Consider the following 22,500-nt stretch of genomic DNA (forward strand, 5'->3'; position numbering starts at 1 on the left):
GGAAATACAACCAGAAATATTGATAAAAATACAACACATTTGAGGCCTCTTTCACACCAAGGTGGTACGTCGCACGGGGCAAGTGGCAAATGACACGTGACACGGTGGTTTCAGACCAAGGTTACACGTGGCGCATGTCACGGTTAACATGATGACATTATATGAGGTTGACGTTGCTGTTACTATTCAAAGTCCAAAGTAATATTGTGATATCTAATAAAGTGGAGGACTTTGGGGGCAAAATGTGAGGCAAAATTATTCCAGTACCCTGAGAATACTTGTGTGGTAAAATATTTTTATAATTCTACCATCAAGAGTATTTCTATTATATTTCCCCACAGTTTGCAAATATGTGATGTTGATCGATTCATCGTCTGGAAGAGGCATCGTTGTGCACGAGAGCTGGCACACATCGCATTGTTTCCTCCTAAAAGACCGTTTTGTCAAATGTGTTTGCGGAATCTTTCTAGACATCAAATCTACTCTATATATGGCAGACATCCCCCCAAAAATATGTTTTTATATAAATGTTATGTTATTTCAACGTTTTTATATAAAATTGGATGTAAAGGCTCCATTAACAACACTCTCCGAAGTGGCAGATCGCATGCAGAGGAAAAACGGGAAGGGCAATCTTGGCGTGGCGCGCAGACTGCGTTTGGCAAATGCAAATGCCACGCCACTTCTGTGTGAAAGGTCTCATGTGTTTCCGTATGTTCGTTTTCAAGTTGCGTGTCACGTGGCATGCTAAGTGCGACATGCCACCTCGATGTGAAAGCAGCCTAAGTTTACAAAGAAACACAAATTGTTATTTTATAATCTAAACCACTAAATCATACTTCCATATATTCTGTAGGTACTGCTGAAGATACATTCGTTCTTTAAAATGCATGTGCTATTATTTTAGACCTAGTTAATGTGTGTGTAAATGCTCCTAATGATACAAGAAAAGACACTGAAAACTGCACACAAGTCCCGTACTCACCTGTCGTAGATGAGCTGGATGGCCAGGTGGCCCGTGACCTGACCACACGTGTCCTCCAGCTCATTGAGCGTCACAGACGTGTCAGAGCTGACGGAGTCGCAGGACATGGCCCGTTTGAGCGTCCCCGCGGCCACGCCCGCTTCGAAGGCCCCCGCTAGACCCGCTGAGTTCGGGGGCGTGCTGGAGTAGCCCGCCGAGCTCGGGGGCGTCTCTCCGAAAACGGCCTGCGAGGAGGCAGAGTTGGGGGGCGTGGCCGACACCAGGTCGGCGGAGCTCGGAGGCGTGTCCAGGGACAGTCTTCGGCTCGTGCTGAGAGTGAACACGACGGGCGAAAGCGGCGACGCGTCGGCGGAGGCCCTGCGGCTCGAGTACAAGTTCCGCAGCCCCGTCGCCGAGCTGGGGGGCGTGCTGGAGGAGGGCGGCCGCGAGCCGTAGGGGACGTACAGGCCCGCCGAGCTAGGGGGCGTCTCGCCGGAGAGTCTGGCCGCAGAGTTCGGGGGCGTTACGGGGAAGGCAGCGGAGGGCGGCGGGGTGCTCATCTGGCTCAAGGAGTCCTGCCCGATACTGTTGTCGTCGGGAATCTGCCGCAGCCGAGCACTGAGAGACGCGATGTATTCACGGACCCGCCGTGTGCTGGCGTCCTCTTCTTCCTCCTCCTCCTTCTTCACCTCCTTCTCCTTCTCCTCCGCTCCTGTCTCCTTCTTTTCCTCCTTCTGCGTCTCCCCCCGCGGCGATCTCTCGCCTCCTAAGACACTTTCACTGGTCTCACTCCCGCGCTCACTGTGAGGCCGCACTAAAGGCTGTGTTCTAGGCGTGTCTGCTGCGTCGTGGAGGAGCGACACTTCCTCCTCGACGCCAGCAAGACCTTTTCTGTCCGCCCTGCCACTCACCGACACCAAAAACGGGTTCTTGCCTTCCTCCGGCCGCCGCCGGTCTCCGCCCTGCGCCCAGCCCAAGGGCGCCGACCGCTCCTCCTCCTCCTGCCGCGCCCCTAGGAGTCCTATCCTTGCCTCGACCTCCGCCAGGCGTGATGAGATGTAGGGCGAGGGCGAGGTGGAGTGGTCGGAGGTGGCGGTGTTCGGAGGTGTCGCGGGAACGTCGGCAACGCCCCCGTAATCCGACGGGAGAACGGGGTTCTTCGAGGGAAGGATCAGACCAGGAGCCGCGCCGCCAGGGCCTCCCGTCTGAAAGGGAAAAGCGTAAGGGCTCAGGGCTCACGGCTCCTTTTAACCATCTTCAAAGCACGAGTGATCTGTTCTCCGTCTGTCTCTGTATGTCTGTGTCTCTATAAACATGGACATATATCTATAAGTGATAAAATCTCCGATTCGAGTGATCCAACCCTTTCCGCATGGCTGAGCCAAACAAGCCTTTAAGTTGCTGTCGGGGAAATTAACTTCGCTCAGCAATATTTATCCAAGTCTCCCCTCGCAGGCAGTACATGCTCTCTGACATCAAAGTTAATGAAGGTCAAAGTGATACTGGCCCCTCTAGGATGATGAGACTCTCATCATTCTGAGCTTTTCTATTAGTTGATGGATTTAATGAATTATTAAAACTCGTAAGAATGTTATTTAAGAGAGAAATTACTAGAATATTTGTTTATGAAGCATATCAGCCAGAAGTGAATAATATAATCAAATAAATGAAAAAAAAAAATATGATTAGGTAAATTTCTGTCTATCTGGCTTGGTATGTAAGCATGTACATACACCCCCAGAAAATGAGCCTCTCCATATGTGGAAATCGAAAAGGAAACATTTCTTACCTCTTTTCTCGTGGTGGTAGACATCTGGTTGATGTAGGGCGTGGGGCTGGCGCTGACACCAGTGGCGGCCTCGCTGTCGGGTCTCGTGTAGTCTGGGGCTGAGAAGTAGTTCTTGCTTCCGAAGATCGATGTGTCTTTGGTTTCATTGAATTTATTTACGAAAGAATCAGGTTGTAATGGTTTGTAGACACTGTTATCGTATACTGTAGAGGTCTGAGCGACTCCTGCCTGGGATACAACACCTCCGCTGCTCTCCCTGTTGCCACCCACATAGCCAACACTGTTGGACACTGCGACACTGCCACCACCAACTCCACCGCTGACGCTACTTCCAGCGGCAGAATTACTGCCGGTGAGATCGCTGAGCCACCTGCTCCCACTGCTTGTAGCTACAACGCTGGAGACGCTACCAGAACCAAAGCCCTCGCTAGCTGTGCTCGTGAACCATCCAGTGGAACCACTACTAGTGACATTAGTGCTGGTAGCCCTGTCGCCAGCGCCTCCGCCGAACCAGTCAGCGACAGTCTGGCCACTCTGCGTGACGCTGGCCGTCGCCGTGACCGTCACGTTGGCCTCGGGCTTCTGGGCGAAGGCTCGCTGCATCTCCTCATTCACCCTTTCGGCACCGGACGAGGCCGCGCCCCTGCCCGCTCCGGACGGCGCCCTGCGAGAAGGGGCGGAGATGGTGTCGCGGGAGGCTTCCTCGATGTAGGCGCCTTCGGAAGCCTCGTCGGGCGGGACCCAGGACGCTCTGAAGGGGTTTGTCGAAGACCTTTTCGGGCTGCTCTGCTGTGACGTCGCCAGGAGTTCCTGCGAGTGGGAATCGGCCGCGCAAGGCAGTCATCAGTATTTCCAAACATTCTCTTTTTCAGTAGTATATGTTCAGTTGCAAATGGTTCTTATGTTTATTTTTTATTTTTTGAAAATATAAGTTTGAATAATTTCATCTATTGATGTAAAATGTATTTCTGCTGCATTATACAATACCCCTACCTACTGTGAACCAATAAAACTAATTCCTTTGATCTACGTTTAACCCCACCCGGTCCTTCCCACATCCTATCGCCCCCTTCCCCCTGTTTTCCCCTCCTCCTTCCATCCCCCCTACCCCTTCCTACCTCAACCACTTCCTTCCTCCCCTTCTCCCTTTCTTTCTCCACACCATCCCTTCCCTCCCCTATCCCTTCCTCTCTTCAACCCCTCCCCTCTTCCTTCCCTTCTTCTACCCCATCCTTCCCTTCTCCCTTCCTCTGCCCCATCTCCCCTTTTCCTTCCATCCTCCTTCCTCCCGCCCTCACTTACCTTACTCGAATCCCTCCTCTGGATCCGCCCACTGAGCGACCGGTTCGAGTCCCTTCGATCCAGGACGGGGGCGGGGCGTGATGGCTCCGGAGGCGTTTCCACTCCCGCCCCTAGGCCTATGCTGCTGCTGGCGGGGGACGGCGACCCCTCCCCGCTGTCCGTCCATCCCCCGGGCATCCTGCTGGAAGAGGGCGGGGCGAAGGGCATCAGATAGGTGGGCGGAGTGAAGGCGTCAGATGGATGGGCGGAGCGAACGCCATCAGATGGGTGGGCGAAGAAAGGGAATGGAGAAGTGTGGAGAGGAGGGTGGAAGGGGAAGGGGAGGGGAAGGAGAGAGAGGGGAAGATGGAGGGACGTAAGGGGAGGGAGAGAGGGGAAGGAGGAAGGGTAAATTGAGGGCGGGGTAAAGAGGAGGGAAAATGGGGAGGGAAGGAGGGCATAAAGGGAAACAGAGAGATAGATAGGGATGAGAAGCAGGGAGGGAAGAAAAGGAGGGAGAGGAGCAAGGAAGATAAAAATAGAGGGAAGGGATGAATTGGTTAGAAGAATGGAGGTAAAGAAAATCAAAGGATGGTGTAAGAGAGAGAGAAAGAGGGACGAATGGACGGAAAGACAGAATAGAGGTTCAGGAATGAATGAAGGAAGGAGAAAAAAGGGCAAAGAGAAGGGAAGGAGAAAGCGAAAGGAAATGAGAGAATGAAAAGAATATATAAGGCAGGGAAGAGAGAAGAAGAAGCATGGAGAAGTGGAGAGAAGATGAAAAGACGAAAAAGGAAAGGCGGTTAAGAGCAAGAAAAGAGGGAAAAGTGGAAGATAAAACTAATCTTAATGACGTCTATGATCTCAGGACGTCTATAATGATAGCAATAATAATGATAATAATGATGATGATTAGTTTTATCCTTATTATCGCTCTCACCTTTATCACAGTCATCATCATTATCCTCATCAATATCATTATTATCCTTATGATTATTAGAATCATTATTATCACAAAAACTATCACCATCATATCATCATCATCATCATCATCATCATAATAATAAGAGAGACAACAACAACAACAAAATCCCAACAAATTATTAAGAGAAAACCCACTACCAGCGGGACACGAATAAAAGAAAAACAATTTTAACATTCCTCCTTCCATCCTTTCATTCTTCTCTCTTCTCTTCTCTTCTCTTTCGTGTTACTCCCAGATGGCAAGAGAGATAAAGGAACACGGGGCAAGGACATGAATCACGCAGGGAAATTACACAATACAAGAGAGACGAGAGAAACGAAAGAAATAAAGGCTAGAATGGTCTGCTTTGTGCCCGGGAGAGGATCGTGTAACTGTCGTGAGGAAAATTGCTTTTTAATTATCGTCTGTGTGTGTGTTTTTTTTTTTTTTTTTTTTTTTTTTTTTTTTTTTTGAGAAGGGGAAAGGGGGAGGGGTATTTTTTTGGTTCGTTGTTTTTAATTATCGTCTTTTTTTGAGAAAGGGAAAGGGGGGGTTATTTTTTGGGGGGGTTGTTGGTTTGTTTTGTTTCTGTTGATTATTGGTTATAATAAGGAGGATATGGAAAATTGATGAGAGTGTAGGGATGGGAGAGAGAAGTAAGATGGGAGGGGAGAGAGAGAGAGAGAGAGAGAGAGAGAGAGAGAGAGAGAGAGAGAGAGAGAGAGAGAGAGAGAGAGAGAGAGAGAGAACGAGACAGACAAACATACAGACATACAGACAGAGAGAGAGAGAGGTAAATAGATAGATAGAGAGGAAAAGAGAAATTTCAGGTGAATAATTTTAATGTTATTTCATATTCATATCTCTTGTAATCTAAAGAAATAATAAAAATAGACTGTAAATCATATATTAATATCAAATATAGAACTACGATTGGAAATTACTGTGGGAAATACTATAAACATAAAACATATAAAAACATATAGAAGAATATCATATATGTCAAAATTCCATTAAAATATAAAGAAATCTAACAAATATGGATTTATCTTTTAACTTTGTTCTCTGATTTTTAAAAATTCTTTCCCTTCTAAAGTACTATTATTATCATCATCATCATCATCATCATCACTATGTTCAATATAAAAATTTCATATTCCTTTAAAGAAAATGATTGTTCATCATCTGGACGAAGGAAAGAAACTATTAAACTAAATATACACGTAATCAGTAACTAAGCAATTAGTAATAGGCAATAATTAGGACCGACAACAATAACAATGTTAATGAATAAAAAAATGGTATAGGATTTCACGAAATAACATTACAACATTTAAGAAATATAATATACCGTAAAAAATAGGAAAATAATATCTATGAACTGCCAAGAACAACACAACTTCTGACATAATAATCATTATTATTATCATCATTATTATTATCATTAATATTATTATTATTAGAAGTAGTTCCGTTAACACAAAAGGAAAACAAATCCACACGTGAAATAGTATGCATTATTATTATTCGTATTATCTTTACTATCATCACTATCAATAGTAGTAGTAACATCATTAACATTTAAACAAAGAAAAAAAAAGAAATCATTATTATCATTATCAACAGTAGTATTAGTATCATTAACACAAATGAATAAATAAATAAATAAAGGAAGAAAGAAAGAAAGAAAGAGAAAAGAAGAAAAGAGAAGAGAAGAAAAGAAAAGAAAAGAAAAGAAAAGAAAAGAAAAGAAAAGAAAAGAAAAGAAAAGAAAAGAAAAGAAAAGAAAAGAAAAGAAAAGAAAAGAAAAGAAAAGAAAAGAAAAGAAAAGAAAAGAAAAGAAAAGAAAAGAAAAAGAAAGAAAGAAGAAAAACACACACGTGAACCTCGATTCTCCCAAAGAAAAGAAAAGAAAGAAAGAAAGAAAAAAAAAAAACACACGTGAACCTCGAGTCTCCCAAAGAAAAGAAAAGAAAAGAAAGAAAGAAAGAAGAAAAAAACACGTGAACCTCGAGTCTCCCAAAGAAAAGAAAAGAAAGAAAGAAAAAAAAAAAAAAAACACACACACGTGAACCTCGAGCCTCCCACACACCTTGGCGGAGGCGCAGGAGCTGGCCTGAGAGGCTGCGGCGGGAGGTCAGGCTGCTCAGGCGGCCTCACGCTCTCGTCCAAGGTCATCATACTCGTGACGTCATCCAGGTTGGTGAAGCGCTTGTATGACCCGGTGCGAGGCCAGAGACCGATCCAGTCCAGGTCATTGTCGAACTGGAAAGAGAGAGAGAGAGAGAGGGAGAGACTGAGTACGGGGCGGTCATGTAGGTAGATGGGACAGGATTGATGGAGTGATGGAGGTTGAGAGGATGAGAAAGAGGGAGGAAAAGAGAGTGAGAGGGAGGGGAAGGATGGAGGAAAGGTAGAGAGAGAGAGTGAGAGAGAGAGAGAGAGAGAGAGAGAGAGAGTGAGTGAGTGAGTGAGTGAGTGAGTGAGTGAGTGAGTGAGTGAGAGAGAGAGAGTGAGGGAGGGAGAGGCAGACAGACAGACAAACAGATAGATAGATATACAGATAGATAGACAGACAGACAGACAGCTAGATGGAGAGAATGAGAGAAGAGAGAGATACTGAGACAGAGAGAGAGATAAAGACATAAAAAGACAGACAGACAGATAGATATACAGACAGATATATATATAGAGAGAAAGAGGAGAGATGGGCGGGTCGACCGAGTAATGGATGTGGGCGGAGTGATCTGTTAGGTTGGTTGTTTGTGTTGTAGCACTCCCAGGTGAAAGCCTAAGAGGATTTTCCAATTGATTATGTTTATGTGGAATAGGTTTGGAGCTTAAATATACCCATGCGGATACAAACACGTACACATTCCAGCGCATATGTTGATAGCCACATGCATACGCACAGCCACGAATGTTGTGCGCCTTCTGTATATCACAGATCACAAACAGAAGAGCAACTTCGCAGTTTAAGATACTTCAGTTCATTCACTGCTTCGTCCACTGAACCGGATGCAGTTCGGTTGGTGTTGCAAGGAAATGTGGGTTTGATGCCTGTAAAGTGTTTTTTTTTTCATGAGACAAAGATTCTTCAGTTCCTGTCCAGGTGCATCCACTGAACCGAATGCTGTTCGGCTGTTGTAATGAACTGTGGGTTGAGGTCCGTAGAGTTTTTAAAGAGTAGACAAAGATAATAATATTTTTCTAATTATTAGCTGATGAAGCTGATGTTCGGAGCCGCTTCGCAACACCGTGTCGAAGGAGAGAGGGAGAGGATGGGAAAGATAAGGAGAGAGGTAGAGGGAAAGGGAAAAGGAGAGAGGGAGAGGGGGAGGGAGGAAAGAGGTGGGAGGAAGGGGGAGGGATTTTTTAAATAGACGACAAAGATACTCCGATTCCTTTACAGCTAAGTCCAATGAACTGAATGCGATTTGGCTGTTTTTAATGAAAGGAGCCAAAGATTCTCCGATTCCTTTACAGCTAAGTCCACTGAACCGAATGCATTTCTGCTGATATAGTAATGAACTGTGGGTTAGATGTCCGTAGATTTTTTTCAGGGGACAAAGATGCCCCAATTCATTTACAGAGTCCACTGAATCGGCGTAGTTCGGCTGTTGCTGTAATGAAGTGCGGGTTGCATGTCCGTAATATTCCAACAAAAAGCGAAAAGTAATCCAGCTCATTCACAGCTGACTTCGAGAAATCGCTTTTATTCGGTTGTGATCAAATGCGGGTTGAATGCCTATAGAGTTGTTACAGAAAAATAGAAAGGGATTCCATTTCATCCGCAACAGAATAAATTAGATCGGCAAAATTCGGTTGTTGCAATCAAATACACGTTAGGGTTTTCGGGCAAATGATAAAGATGATGCGGTTCATAGACAGCTTACTTTGATGAATCTAATAACTTTGGCTATCGTTAGACTCAAATGTGGGCTCGATGTTGTTACAGGAAAAATAACATCATAAGATAATTCAGTTCGTTCACATGTACATCTGTTCAACCGACTAAATTAGTCTTTTGTTTTGATTAACTATGATTCTAATGAACGTAGACTTGTTCTAGAAACTGCGAAACTGCTTTGGAATATATCATATCAGTCTTGATTAAAGAGGGCAATGTAGATAGCTAGGATGAGAAAGAAAAAAAATCGGGATAAAAACGAGAAAAGAAATAAAAAATATAAAACAAAAGAAAGAAGGGAAAGAGCAAGACCATCAAGTACAAGTGCCAGCTTGTGCCAGGCAACACGCTAATGAAGTAGCCCGCTTAAAGAACATCGTCTATTTTCGTACTACCGACATTACGGCTAATGCCAGGAGCGCGTGTTGTGAATGAGTTTGCCGTAACGCAAAAAATCAGTAAAAAAAAAAAAAAAAAAAAAAAAAAAGAGTTTGGCGTAACGCAAAAATCAGTAAAAAAAAAAAAAAAAAAAAAAAAAAGAAAAAAAAATGTATTATGGCACTGTTCCAATTATTCCCATGATAACCATACATACACACACGCCGTTCACGACCGTCGCTCAGTACTAAAAGCCTGCTTAATCCTGCAAATTTCTAGCGGACGAAATCTTGACAGGATGTAACACAGAGAGCATGAACTTAAAGTAATTGTGTAGACGGTACAGCAAAGGTACAGTGTAAATACAGTGGTTGACTGGTGTGGTTCTTAGCACAAGCAGAATGAAAAGGTATGATCGATATTGATTTTTTTTCATATTGAAAAAATGTAAGTATAATGCACACATACGATTCAGCTCCCATATCCATATATATATACATATGTATATATATATCTATATATATATATATATATATATATATATATATATATATATATATATATTTATATATATATATATATATGTATATATATATATATATATATATATATATATATATATATATATATATATATATATATATATATATATACATATATATATGTGTGTGTGTGTGTGTGTGTGTGTGTGTGTGTGTGTGTGTGTGTGTGTGTGTGTGAGCAAGTGTGTGTTTGTGTGTGTGTGTTTTGTGTGTGTGTGTGCGCGCGCGCGTGTGTGTGTTTATATACATACACACACACTTCGTCCTGGGCTCCATCTGCAGACACGGCTTTAAGATATAGTCCAAGAGAATTTCGAGACTGTTATCTCATCATCAATTAACCTTTTTATATCTATTTTTGTCTTATTTTTTTTTTACCTTTACTATTCACACACACACCTATAGCATTTATCCCTCCCCATCCCTCTGCACCCGTCCCCCCCCCTACACTATTCTCCTCCTCTCTCCCCCCTACACCATTCTCCCCTCTTCCCAGCGCCCCTTTCCTCCCCCTCCTGCACCCCTCCACCCCCCTACACCATTCTTCTCCCCCCTCCACCCCTCTCCCGTCTTCCAAGCGCCCCTTTCCTCCCTCCCTCCTTGCACCCCTCACCCCCCCCCTACACCATTCTCCTCCCCCCTTCCCTGTTCCCCCTGACATGCTCTATATCTTCCCATCACCCCTCTAGCCTCCCCCCTCCAACCCTCTCCCCTCTTCCCAGCACCCTCTTCCTCCACCCTCCCCTGCACCCCTCTCCCCCCCTACAAAATTCTCCTCCCCCCTCCACCCCTCTCCCCTCTTCCCAGCGCCCCTCACCCCCCCCCACCCCCTACACCATTCTCCTCCCCCCTCCACCCCTCTCCCCTCTTCCCATCACCCCCCCTCTCCCTGTTCCCCCTGACACTCTCTCCATCTTCCTCTTCATCTTGGAGATCTTGTGCCTGACGTGAACCCTTTAGTAGGTCCCTTGCCTTTCACTTACGGGGGAGGGGGGGTGGGGGGGTAAGGAGTTATCTACACATACGTAGACACGGGTAGAGTCAGATACATGCAGGTAGAGACAATCTCTCTCTGTCTTGCGCGCGCGGTCTCTCTCTATTAGTCTGTCTGTCTTTCGCTCTCTCTCTCTCTCTCTTTCACTCGCTCGCTCTCTCTTTCTCTCTATCTCTCTCTCTCTCTCTCTCTCTCTCTCTCTCTTTTTCGCTCACTCGCTCCCTCTCTCTCTCTCTCTCTTTTTCGCTCACTCGCTCCCTCTCTCTCTCTCTATCTATCTCTATATCTCTTTCTCGCATGTACATACACACACACTCATACACACAAAAGAAAGGGAACATAAATATACATATGCATATATAGACACATGCACACACAGACCCTCACATAAACAGACACACACACTTACACACACACCCTTACCCTGGACACAAATACACAGGGAAACAACCACACACGCACACACACACACACACACACACACACAGACACACACACACACAAACACACACACACACACACACACACACACACACACACACACACACAGACACACACACACACACACACACACACACACAGCACACGCACACACACGCACACACGCACACGAAATAAGTCTACGGGACGGAAACGCATTCTCAAGACGCTCAGATTCTTCCCCAAGACGTTTGTTTGCGTGAATTAATGATCATCTAAAATCCAGGATCAACGGCAGGATTAGGCTCCTGTGCAGAGAGGATTTTCTGCTTTGACGAAATTTGATGAGAAAATTGGTTTCGAGCCTACGCCTATTTCTCTACATTGTGTTATTGTTGTATCGTTGTTGTTATTATTATGATTGTATATACTATCATAACCGTTCATATTATCATTAATACTATTATCAATAAGAGTTTGTGGATCTTTATCATTATAATCACCATCATAAGTAATATCATGATGATGATACTAATGATACTAATAATGATAATGATAATAGCAATAATGATAATATCAATAAGGATAATAATAATGATAATAGCAATAATGATAACAAAAGTATTAATGATAATAGCAATAATGATAACAAAAGTGATAATGATAATAGCAATAATGATAATGATAATGATAATAGTAATACCAATGTTAAAGATGATAAACATAATAATGAAAATGATGACGATGATGATAATCATTATAATAGTAATAATGACAATAATCATAATAAGAACAATTATGATGATAATAATATTGATGATAATAATAATGATAATGATGATAATAATGACAATAATGATAATATTAATGGTGATGATAATATAACTGATGCTAACAATGATAATGAATAAGATAATGATAATAATAATAATAATGATAATGATAATACTATTACTAATGATGATAATAATGATTGTAAAGATGATCATTATTATCATGATGATGATTATAGTTGAGAAAATAATAATGATAATTATAACAATGATAATAATATCAATAATAATAATAATAGTAGTAATGTTAATAATAGTAATAATGACAATAATAGTAATAACAATAACGGTAATAGTAAAAATAATAATAACAATGATAATAATAACAATAATAATAATGATAATAATAATAATAACAATAATGGTAATAATAATAATAATAATAATAATAACAATAATAATAATAATAATAATAACAATAATGATAATAATAATAATAATAATAATAATAATAATAATAATAATAATAATAATAATAATAACAATAATAATAATAATAATAATAATAATAATAATAATAATAATAATAATAATAATAATAATAATAATAATAATAATAATAATAATGATAATAATATTAATAATGATAATCATTATAACAACAATAAAAATAATACTCATAATGACGATAACAGTAGCAATAGTAATGATAATGATGACAATGAAAAGAACAATAGTGATAGAATGACAATAATGATAATGATAATAATGATAATTCACCATTATCATTATTGTTTTATTATCATTATCATTATTATTATTATCATTGTTATCATTTTTATTATCATTATTACCATCATTACCATTATCATCATTATCACCATCATTATAATTATCCTTATTACCATTATCAGCATCCTTATTGTTATAATTGTTATTATTATAATTACTATTTCCACTATCATCATAATTGATATCATTAATACAACTATTAATATCATCATTATTATCGTGATTATCTTTATTTTGCATATTATCATTGTCATTACAACTATTGTCATCATCATTATCATAACTACTCTCATTATCACCGTCACTGATACTATTATCATTATTATCATTATTATTATTACTATTGTTATCATTGTTATTATTGTTATCATTATTATCAGTTTCATTAGTATTATAACTGTTATCATGATCATTATCACTATTATTATTAGCATTATAATTGTTACCAGTATCACTCTCGTTATTAACCTTATTGTAGTTGTTTTTATTGTTGTTGTTATCATAATGATAATTTTCATTTTTGTGGTTATTATCATTAGTATTATGATATTATTCTATTATCATTGTTATTTTTAATATCATTACTGTTATCATCATTCCCATTATCATTATAATCTATAGCAGGGCTATTATCAATACTATTATCATTATTATTGCTACCACTATAATCCATGTTATTATTATGATTATTCATTTCCTTATTCTTGCATTTATCTATATTATTGTCATCATTTTTTATTTTTATCGTTAATATCATCACCATTGTTTGGTTGTCTTTCGTCCATTTTCTTTTTTTTTTTGAAGAGATTTCCTCATTTTCGTTCACTTTCGAATTCTATAAAATGGAGACCAGCTGTGACGTCATAGATCTGAGCAGAAGGGTAGACTGTGATAACATGTGCTGAGGCGTCTCTCCCGTTAGAGATTTCGGGGTCATTAGTTATGCTAATTGGCCAATTACCGGAGCTCTCTTCTCTCTCTCTCTCTCTTTGTCTGTCTGTTTTCTCATTCTCTCTCTGTCTCCTTTTTTTCTTTCTCTTTCTCTCTCTCTATCTCAGTCTATCTATCTGTCTCTCTGTCGACCCAAGATCTCTCTCTCTCTCTCTCTCTCTCTCTCTCTCTCTCTCTCTCTCTCTCTCTCTCTCTCTCTCTCTCTCTCTCTGTGTGTGTGTGTCTGTGTGTGTGTGTGTGTGTGTCTCCATTTGTACCCAAAACATGTAAGCAATTGATTTGTTACTTTCAACTGAACCTACACGGATGACAAAACAGATCGATACAACTGTACTTTTTTGAACCTGTGTGAACTTCTTATAAACTATCAAGAGGATCTTTTGTCTAATCAAGCCTAAAGAAAAGCTTATAAACGCTTATCATTTTTTTTCATCGTAACGTAAACTTCAAAATTCATCCCTTCACTCTTTAGCCTAAACCGATAATAGGCCTAATCAATTTAATTATTTTTCTTTTTTTTTCATTTACATCCTTAAACCACGACTAGCTGGGTCGTGTGTGGTTCGCTCCCAAGGACTTGTTGCAGGTAGAGGACTACATTCAGCGTGACTTGTTGCTCCTATGGGGACGGTTGCCACGACTTGTTGATGGTAAGTTGGGTCCGCAGATTAGATCTGTTATAGAAAATGGGAAACTTCCATCGATCATTTTCTTTTCTTTGTAGGGGGGACTTGGTTATATTTTGTGCGCATTTGAGGTAACATCACGTACTATTGACCCGACCCCTTCCAAAAAAAAAAAAAAAAGGAAGACATGCACGAATACCTCCTTAATTACTATACAAGTTATATTTCCCTCCTAAAGGTCAGAAGGCACCGTCACTAAATAATGATATTGAAGCTAATAGCAATGACGAAAATTATAAAAACAAAAATAATAATAATAACCGAAAAATGATGATGATAACATTGATAGCAATTATAACCATAACAACAACAACAACAACAACAACAACAACAATAATAATAATAATAATAATAATAATAGCAATAATAACAATAATAATTCTAATAATAATGATAACAAAAACTATGATAATAATAACGAGAAACACTCAGAGAGCACATACCACCGCCAAGGCAATAGGGTCACTGATGCAATAATAATATTCACACTTGAAGAATTACATGAAAATTGCCATCTTCCCAAGTACACCGGTGATGTCTATTAACATAACCTCTTTTAGCGAAGGTAATGAAAGTAATGATAATAATGATAATAGTTATCCTTATCGACAAGGGATCACCATTTAAGTTAGACTAAGACACACCTCTGGTAAAAAAAAAAAAATACTAAATAAAAAATAAAATGAAATAAATAAATAAATAAAATAAAGTAAATAAACAAATAAAATAAAATAAAATAAAAATAGAAGTTTGTTCATGGATTTTTGAGTTATCCTGCTAACCACCCAACTATCTAACTAACCACCGCTACCAAAAGCATAACCTCCTTAGCGGTGTTAATAATGATAAAAATAAAAGACACACAAACATGAAACGATAATCTAACACTTCACAATAAAACTATTTCCCTCTAATCAACAACTCGCACTACCTATCCCTCTACCCCCTCTAAAAAAAAAAAAAAGAAAAAAAAAAAAATGCACGAACACCTCCGTAATTACTTTACATGCTATATTTCCCTCCTAAAGGTCAGAGGGCGCCGGCGTTTCTAAGTTCCGAGCAATATTTCGATAGAGAGAGAGAGAGGGGGAGGGAGGGAGGGAGAGAGATGGGGGGGAGAGGGAGAGGGAGGGAGGGAGAGAGAGATGGGGGGGAGGGAGAGGGAGAGGAGAGGGAGGGAGAGAGAGAGGGAGGAGAGAGAGAGAGAGAGATGGGGGTGGAGGGAGAGGGAGAGAGGGCGGAAGGACGGAGGGAGAGGGAGAGGGAGAGAGAGAGAGGGAGGGAGGGAGGCAGAGAGAGAGAGAAAGAGAGAGAGAGAGAGAGAGAGAGAGAAAGGGAAAAAAGGAGAAAAATTGAAAGACGTTTATGTTGGTTACTTCATTTTTTCTTTCTCTCTTTCTCTCTCTCATCCTCGTTCACTCTATCGTAGGAAAATAAGTACTAGTAGTTGAGGAATACCTGTACAGGTTCTATCAACCATGATAATAGTAGTAAAAATAACAGCACAACATCAACAGGAGCCGAAGGTTATTGGTGATAATACCATTAGTGATAACAATGGTACTAGTCATTACAGTCGTTACCTAATAATGTTCCAAAATGATGCAAAATAACATGGGAAGAAGAGATAACTAGAAAGTTAGGTCAAGAAGCTGAGACAGGCTGTGTATATTGCAGAAAGAGAGATAAAAGATGAAATTAAAAGAAGGACCAGGTATAAATTTAGAAAACAACAAAAAAATACAGAAACAAATGAATGAATAACCAGCTGTTACTGAAAAGCTGAAATAAAGGATAGAGGCAAGGGCGTCGGAGAGTTGTGAAAAGGGAGTAAAGCAGCATAAATAAAATACGTTTCCAAAGGACAAGAGAAAGCTATGCCAAGAATGTAATGACAAAGAAAGAACAGGGAAAACGTATGCCAAATGCAGAGAGGGCATCACATCGGAGCGCTATAAAGGGCATAGTTAAGAAACACAACCTGAATACATAATGGCTTAACGAAATCAAAAGAGAGAGAAAAAAAAACATTAAAACGAGGTCATAATTCCGAAAACTGTGATGGACGCTCAGTAAAAAAAAAAAAAAAAAAAAAAAAAAACGGATTAAAAGGAAAGAAAGAAAGAAAGAAAAAAAATAAATAATAATAAAAAAAACAGGAAGAGCAGGTTAACAGAGAGGTTGGGATTACGACATCAAGTACCATGCATGACAGTGTGGCTTGTTAACTTCATGGCTTTTGAAATGATAGGGAGAAAGTGCCGAAGGGGGGGTGACATATGGCCGGACTATAGCATGGAGAAAAGACCCAGCTGAGGGGAATGCAGTAGATATTATCAGGCTAATATCGTGTTTATATTTTATCTGGAAATTAATGACTAGTACAGCTGTGGAAAACTTGTAGAATTACTTAGAGAAAGGATATACATTACCAGATGAACGGAAAGGAGACTATAGAGGAAATAGGGATAAAACATAACATAACATATACGAATGTGATAGAGACTGAAAACGCCAAAGACAAGGTTGAATTTAAGAGGAAACAAGGAACGAAGACCAAAGACTGTGGAAGGAAAGAAATATGTGGGCAGTTTGTTTGAGAAATATCAAAAGTAAAAGCAGAAAAGAAAGCTTGGGAAAGGCTAAGGGAAGGATGATGGAGTGAGTGGTGGAAGCGTTGATAAGTGCAGCTCAGCAACAGCGCTTCGAAGGAATCAAGCCAACAAACAAACAAACAAACAAGAAACACCAAGCAAGTGCGAGAAATAGAATAAAATAATACAAACTTTAAAAAATCACACTAATATAGACAAGACTGCAGACTCGCCATCACGCATAATGTGCAGCGAGAAAACAAAACAAAAAAAAAATCGTTGGTCGTATTGTTTGCGAATGTAAGAAATTGGATCAAATGGAATACAAACCAAATGTAGAATGCGGTGCCAATGCTCAATTGAAGATTTAAAGCTATGTAGGAAATATAAATCGCAGAGGAAAATGGTGTGAGAATGTCTCAGAGAATGATAATAATAATAATAATGATAATAATAATAATAATAATAATAATGATAATAATAATAATAATAATAATAATAATAATAATGATAATAATAATAATAATAATAATAATAATAATAATAATAATAATAATAATAATGATAAAGATAATAACAAAAATAATAGTAATGATATTAATAGTAATGATATTAGTAATAATAGTAATGATATAACTAAGGATGTGAAACGTCAGGTGTTGTGAAAAGTAACTAGCCAGTGCAACAAAGTAATTGGGAAAAAAAACTATCACATAAGAATAGATATTGTTGCTTCAGAGGATGGTAGGATACATGAAAAAGAACGTAACTCAGCGAAAAACAAACTCCAGAGAATAATGTTAGCAAGTAGGGGACACAGAGAGTTAAAGTTGTTACTACAGTTGATTGTGAATTGAGATGTCACAAAGAATCTGGAGAATTGATGGTGAAGAATTGAAAATCACACTGAGAACCCGATCATTACGTGAGACAAGACGTATGGGGGACAGTAATTTTTTTTAGAAGAGTTCAAAACACAAGAGCATGAGCATGAGATCAGTGTATAGAGGAATAATGATGAAAATCATAACGGTAATTGTAATGGTATTGATAATGGCAACAATGGCAATGACAATAAAAAAAAGCAGTAATAATGACTCATAATAATGATAATGATGGTAATTATGATATCAGTGATGATAATATTAAAGACATTTAATAATGGTAATTGAAATAATTATAGTTCTTCTAAAGAATGATAATAATACAAATGATTATGCTAATAAAAACAATAGTAACAACAACAGTAATGATGATGATGATAATAATAATTATGAAAATATCATCATCATTATCATTAATAGTATTATTACTATTACTATCATTATAATAAAAACAACACCAAAAATAACTAGTAATAATAATAATAGTGATAATAATGATGATAATAACAGCAATGATGATAATAAAAGTAAAAATAATGATAGCAATAATGATGGTAGACATGATAATAATAATGATGACCCTTATGATAATAACACAAATAGCAGTAATAATAATGATGATGATGATAATAATAATAATAATAGTAATAATAATAATAATAATAATTATAATAATGATAATAACGATGATGAAAATGAAGATGAAAATACTACTGATAATAATGATAATGATAATGATGATAATGTCAATAATGTTAATAATGACAATAAGAATAACGATGATGATAAAAATAATCATAAAGATAATAATAATAATGATAATATAAATGATGATAAAAAAGGATAGCAAAAATGATAACAATAATGCTAACGACGATAATGATGATGGAAATAACAATGACAAGAGTGACAACAATAAAAAGATTAGTAATAATTATGATGATGATGATACCGATAATAAGGGTAATAATGGTAATAATAATAACAAAAATAACAAAAATGATACTAATGATGATGATATTAAAAGATAATGATAATGAAATAATAATTATCAAAATAATGATGATTATGCAATAATGATAATGATTGAAATAATATTGATAGCAATAATAGTAATAATAATAGTAATAAAAATGATAATGATAATAATAATAATGACAATGATAATGATAACAATAACAACAACAATAATAATAATAATAATAATAATAATAAAAATAATGATAATGATAATAACAGTAATAATAATAGTAATAATATTAATAACAACAACAATAATAATGATAATAATAATAACAAGAGTATTTATATGAACAGTCATAACAATAATGATGATGATGATGATGATGATGCTACTACTACTACTACTACTACTACTAATAATAATAATAATGGTGCTAATGGTAATGGTAATAATGGTAATGATGATAATAATGATAACAGCAATAAGAATGACTGTGATAATAATAATGATAATGGCGGTAATGTAGTGATTAAGTATGATATGATTATGATGATGATAATGATAGTTACAATGCTAATAATAATAACAATGATGATAATGATTATGATGATGATAATGAGAATAATAGCAATAGTAATGATAATAAAATAAATACTAGAAGGACAATAATGATAACAACAATAACAATAATGATAATCATCATGATAGTTAATTGTAATAATAATGATAGTAATTATAATCATCATGATAGTTAATTGTAATAATAATGATAGTAATTATAATCATAATGATAATATTAGTAATAATAAGGACAACAATAATGATGATGATGATAATCATAATCATAATAATAATGATAATAATGATGATGACAATGATAATGATAATAAAGATAATAATAATAATAATAATAATAATAATAATAGTAATAATAATAATAATAATAATAACACTAATAATAAAGATAACAACAATAATAATGATAATGGTAATAAAGATCAAATAAAAATCACCGTCATAATCATCACGATAGTAATACTAATAATAACAGTAATAACAACAACAACAACAGTCACAGTAACAACAACAAAATCAATGATAAATAATGATAACAGGGAGGCGAAGAAAAGCAAATAATTAAGCTTATTTGCCCGGGCGGACGTGTCTCGTGTGAAGGTACATGACATGCGGGCGGGTAAATCTTAAGGTTTTGTGGTTGGGAGGAAAAAGGTTTATTTTCTCTCTTTCTTTCTTCCTCTTTCTCTTTTTCTCTTTTTTCTTTCTTTCTCTTTTTCTCTTTTTCTTTCTCATTTTTCTCGTTTTTATTGTCTCTCTGTCTTTCTTTCTCATTTTCTCTCTGTCTTTTTTTTATGTTTTTCTTTTTCTTTCTTTCAATCTGTTGATCTCTCTCTTTCTTTCTTTTTTATCTGTTCTCTTTTTTCTTCTCACTCTCGCGCTCTTTCTATTTCTCTCTGTCTCTCCCCCCCTCTCTCTCCTTCTCCTCGCTCTCTTCCAATCTCTCTCCCCCGTACTAGCTATTCACATATCTATCTATTTACCTATCCACCTATTCCCCACTCCCTCTCTCCATTTTTTTTCTCTTTCCTTCTTTCTCTTTCACTTTAGCACAACAGGTTCCTCAATCGACACCTATTCTTAAACATTACTCTAACGAAGACCACAAAGAAGACCAAGGTAAGGAATGGTCTGAACCTGGTCTTAGCTGCATTGCTCGCAGGACCTGGAACGGTTGCAGGTTCCAGGTCGTTGCAACAAATGGTGGGTCTCAAGTTGCAAGGCTGACAGCACCACACGAGGCGCTAGAAGGAGTGGGGAGAGGGAGAGAGAGAGAGGTAGAGAGGAGGAAAGGGAAAGAGGGAGAGAGAGAGAAAGAGGAGGTGGAGAGTAAGAAAGGAAAAGAAGGAGAGAGAGAGAGAGAGAGAGAGAGAGAGAGAGAGAGAGAGAGAGAGAGAGAGAGAGAGAGAGAGAGAGAGGGAGAGAGAGAGAATTGGCGAACAAACTTAATATACTTCCTTTGATATATGATAAGACAGCTGATTTATGGAGCTTCATTGCTTTGAGGGGGGGGGGGGTGAGCAAGGAGGTCGTACACATTTCCTGTTTTAATCAATAAGTGGAAAAAATGCGTTTCGATAATAACCATTACAACTTGATTTACTATCTTTAATTACTTACTCGTTTACTTTACGAATTCTTATCACCATCAGCATTATCATTTTCCTCACAGCTATGAGTATTACCATCCTCATGTACACCTTTTTTTTTTTTAGCTGATAATAGTATGACCATTGCTGATGTCCATCTTTTCTCATTTTTGGTATCTGTATCATCATCTTTGTCATTGCCATAAATATCATCGCATGTTATTTTTCTCCCTTCCTCGCTCCCTCTCTCCCGCACTCCCATAATTTTTCTCTCTCTTCTTCCTTCTTCTCTTCCTTCTTCCATCCCTTTCTTCCTGCTTCCGTTCCTCTCTGTCTATCTCCCCCTCCCTTCCTTCCTCCCTCTCTCTCTTTCTCTTTCCCTCCTCTCCCTTTCTCCTTCCCCCCTCTCCCCCTTCCTCCCTTCCTTCCCTCCTACCCACCCACATCTCTCTCTCCCTCTCCTCTTTCCCTCCCCATCTCTCCCCCCCCCTCCCCCTTCCTCCACTTTCCCCTTCCCTCCTACCCACCCACCCTCTCTCCCTCTCTCTTTCCCTCCTCATCTCTCTCCCTCCCTCCCTTTCTCCCCCTTCACCTTCCCTCCTACCCCCTCTCCTTCTCTCCTACCCATCCACCCACTCTCTCTCTCTCTCTTCCTCCCCATCTCTCTCCCTCCCCTCCCCCTTCCTCCCTTCCTTCCCTCCTACCCACCCACCCTCTCTCTCTCCCTCCCTCCCTTTCTCCCCTCCCCTCTTCCCCTTCCTCCCCTCCTACCCACCCACCCTCTCTCCCTCCCTCCACCCTTCCTCCCTTCCTTCCCTCCTACCCACCCCCTCTCCCTCCCCCCTCCCCCTTCCCCTTTCCCTTCCCTCTTCCCCTTCCTCCCTTCCTCCCCTCCTACCTCACCCACCCTCTCTCCCTCCCTCCCCCCTTCCTCCCTTCCTTCCCTCCTACCCCCCCTCTCCCTCCCCCCCCCCCCCTTCCTTCCTTCCCCTCTTCCCCTTCTTCCCTTCCTTCCCTCCTACCCACCCACCCTCTCTCCCTCTCTCTCTCTCTCTCGTATCATAACCTTCTCACCGCGGCAAACTTTCCTCCATTTCCTTCCTGCTGAGAATCGGCCGAAGCGAACTTACGGCCGGATAAATTCAGGGTCCGGATACCAGCTCGCCTGTGGGGGGAGATGGGGGGAGGTGGGGGGGGAGGGAGGGAGGTGTGGTAGCATGTGGCTCTATCTGTCTACCTGCGCATGCTTCTCGTTTGTACCGCGCCATCCCTTCCTTATGAAAGTGTCTGTGTGTGCGTGGGTGTGTGTGAGTGTGTGTGTGTGTTTGTCTGTGCGTGCGTGTGCGTGCGTGCGTGTGTGTGAGTGTGTTTGTCTGTGTAGATGTGTGTGTGTGTATCTATCTGCCTCTTCTCAGGAGGATATGATGCCTCTCTTTTGTACCGCGCCAT

At 39.2% G+C, this 22,500-nt stretch overlaps 1 protein-coding gene across 1 annotated transcript in view; it reads right to left on the reverse strand.

Moving 5' to 3' along the window:
• Positions 1–981: 981 nt before the first annotated feature.
• Positions 982–22,500, reverse strand: part of LOC138860890 (uncharacterized) — a 26,090-nt gene continuing 4,571 nt past the window's right edge. The window contains exons 2-5 of the mRNA XM_070119399.1: positions 7,091–7,263; positions 4,056–4,236; positions 2,754–3,563; positions 982–2,169 (exon numbers count right to left, since the gene is read on the reverse strand). Coding sequence (XP_069975500.1) covers positions 982–2,169; positions 2,754–3,563; positions 4,056–4,236; positions 7,091–7,179 — 2,268 coding nt within the window. The 5' untranslated portion in view covers positions 7,180–7,263. The remainder of the gene's footprint in view (positions 2,170–2,753; positions 3,564–4,055; positions 4,237–7,090; positions 7,264–22,500) is intronic.

The sequence above is a fragment of the Penaeus vannamei genome, unplaced genomic scaffold (assembly GCF_042767895.1).
Source record: "Penaeus vannamei isolate JL-2024 unplaced genomic scaffold, ASM4276789v1 unanchor146, whole genome shotgun sequence".
Classification (NCBI taxonomy): Eukaryota; Metazoa; Arthropoda; class Malacostraca; order Decapoda; family Penaeidae; genus Penaeus; species Penaeus vannamei.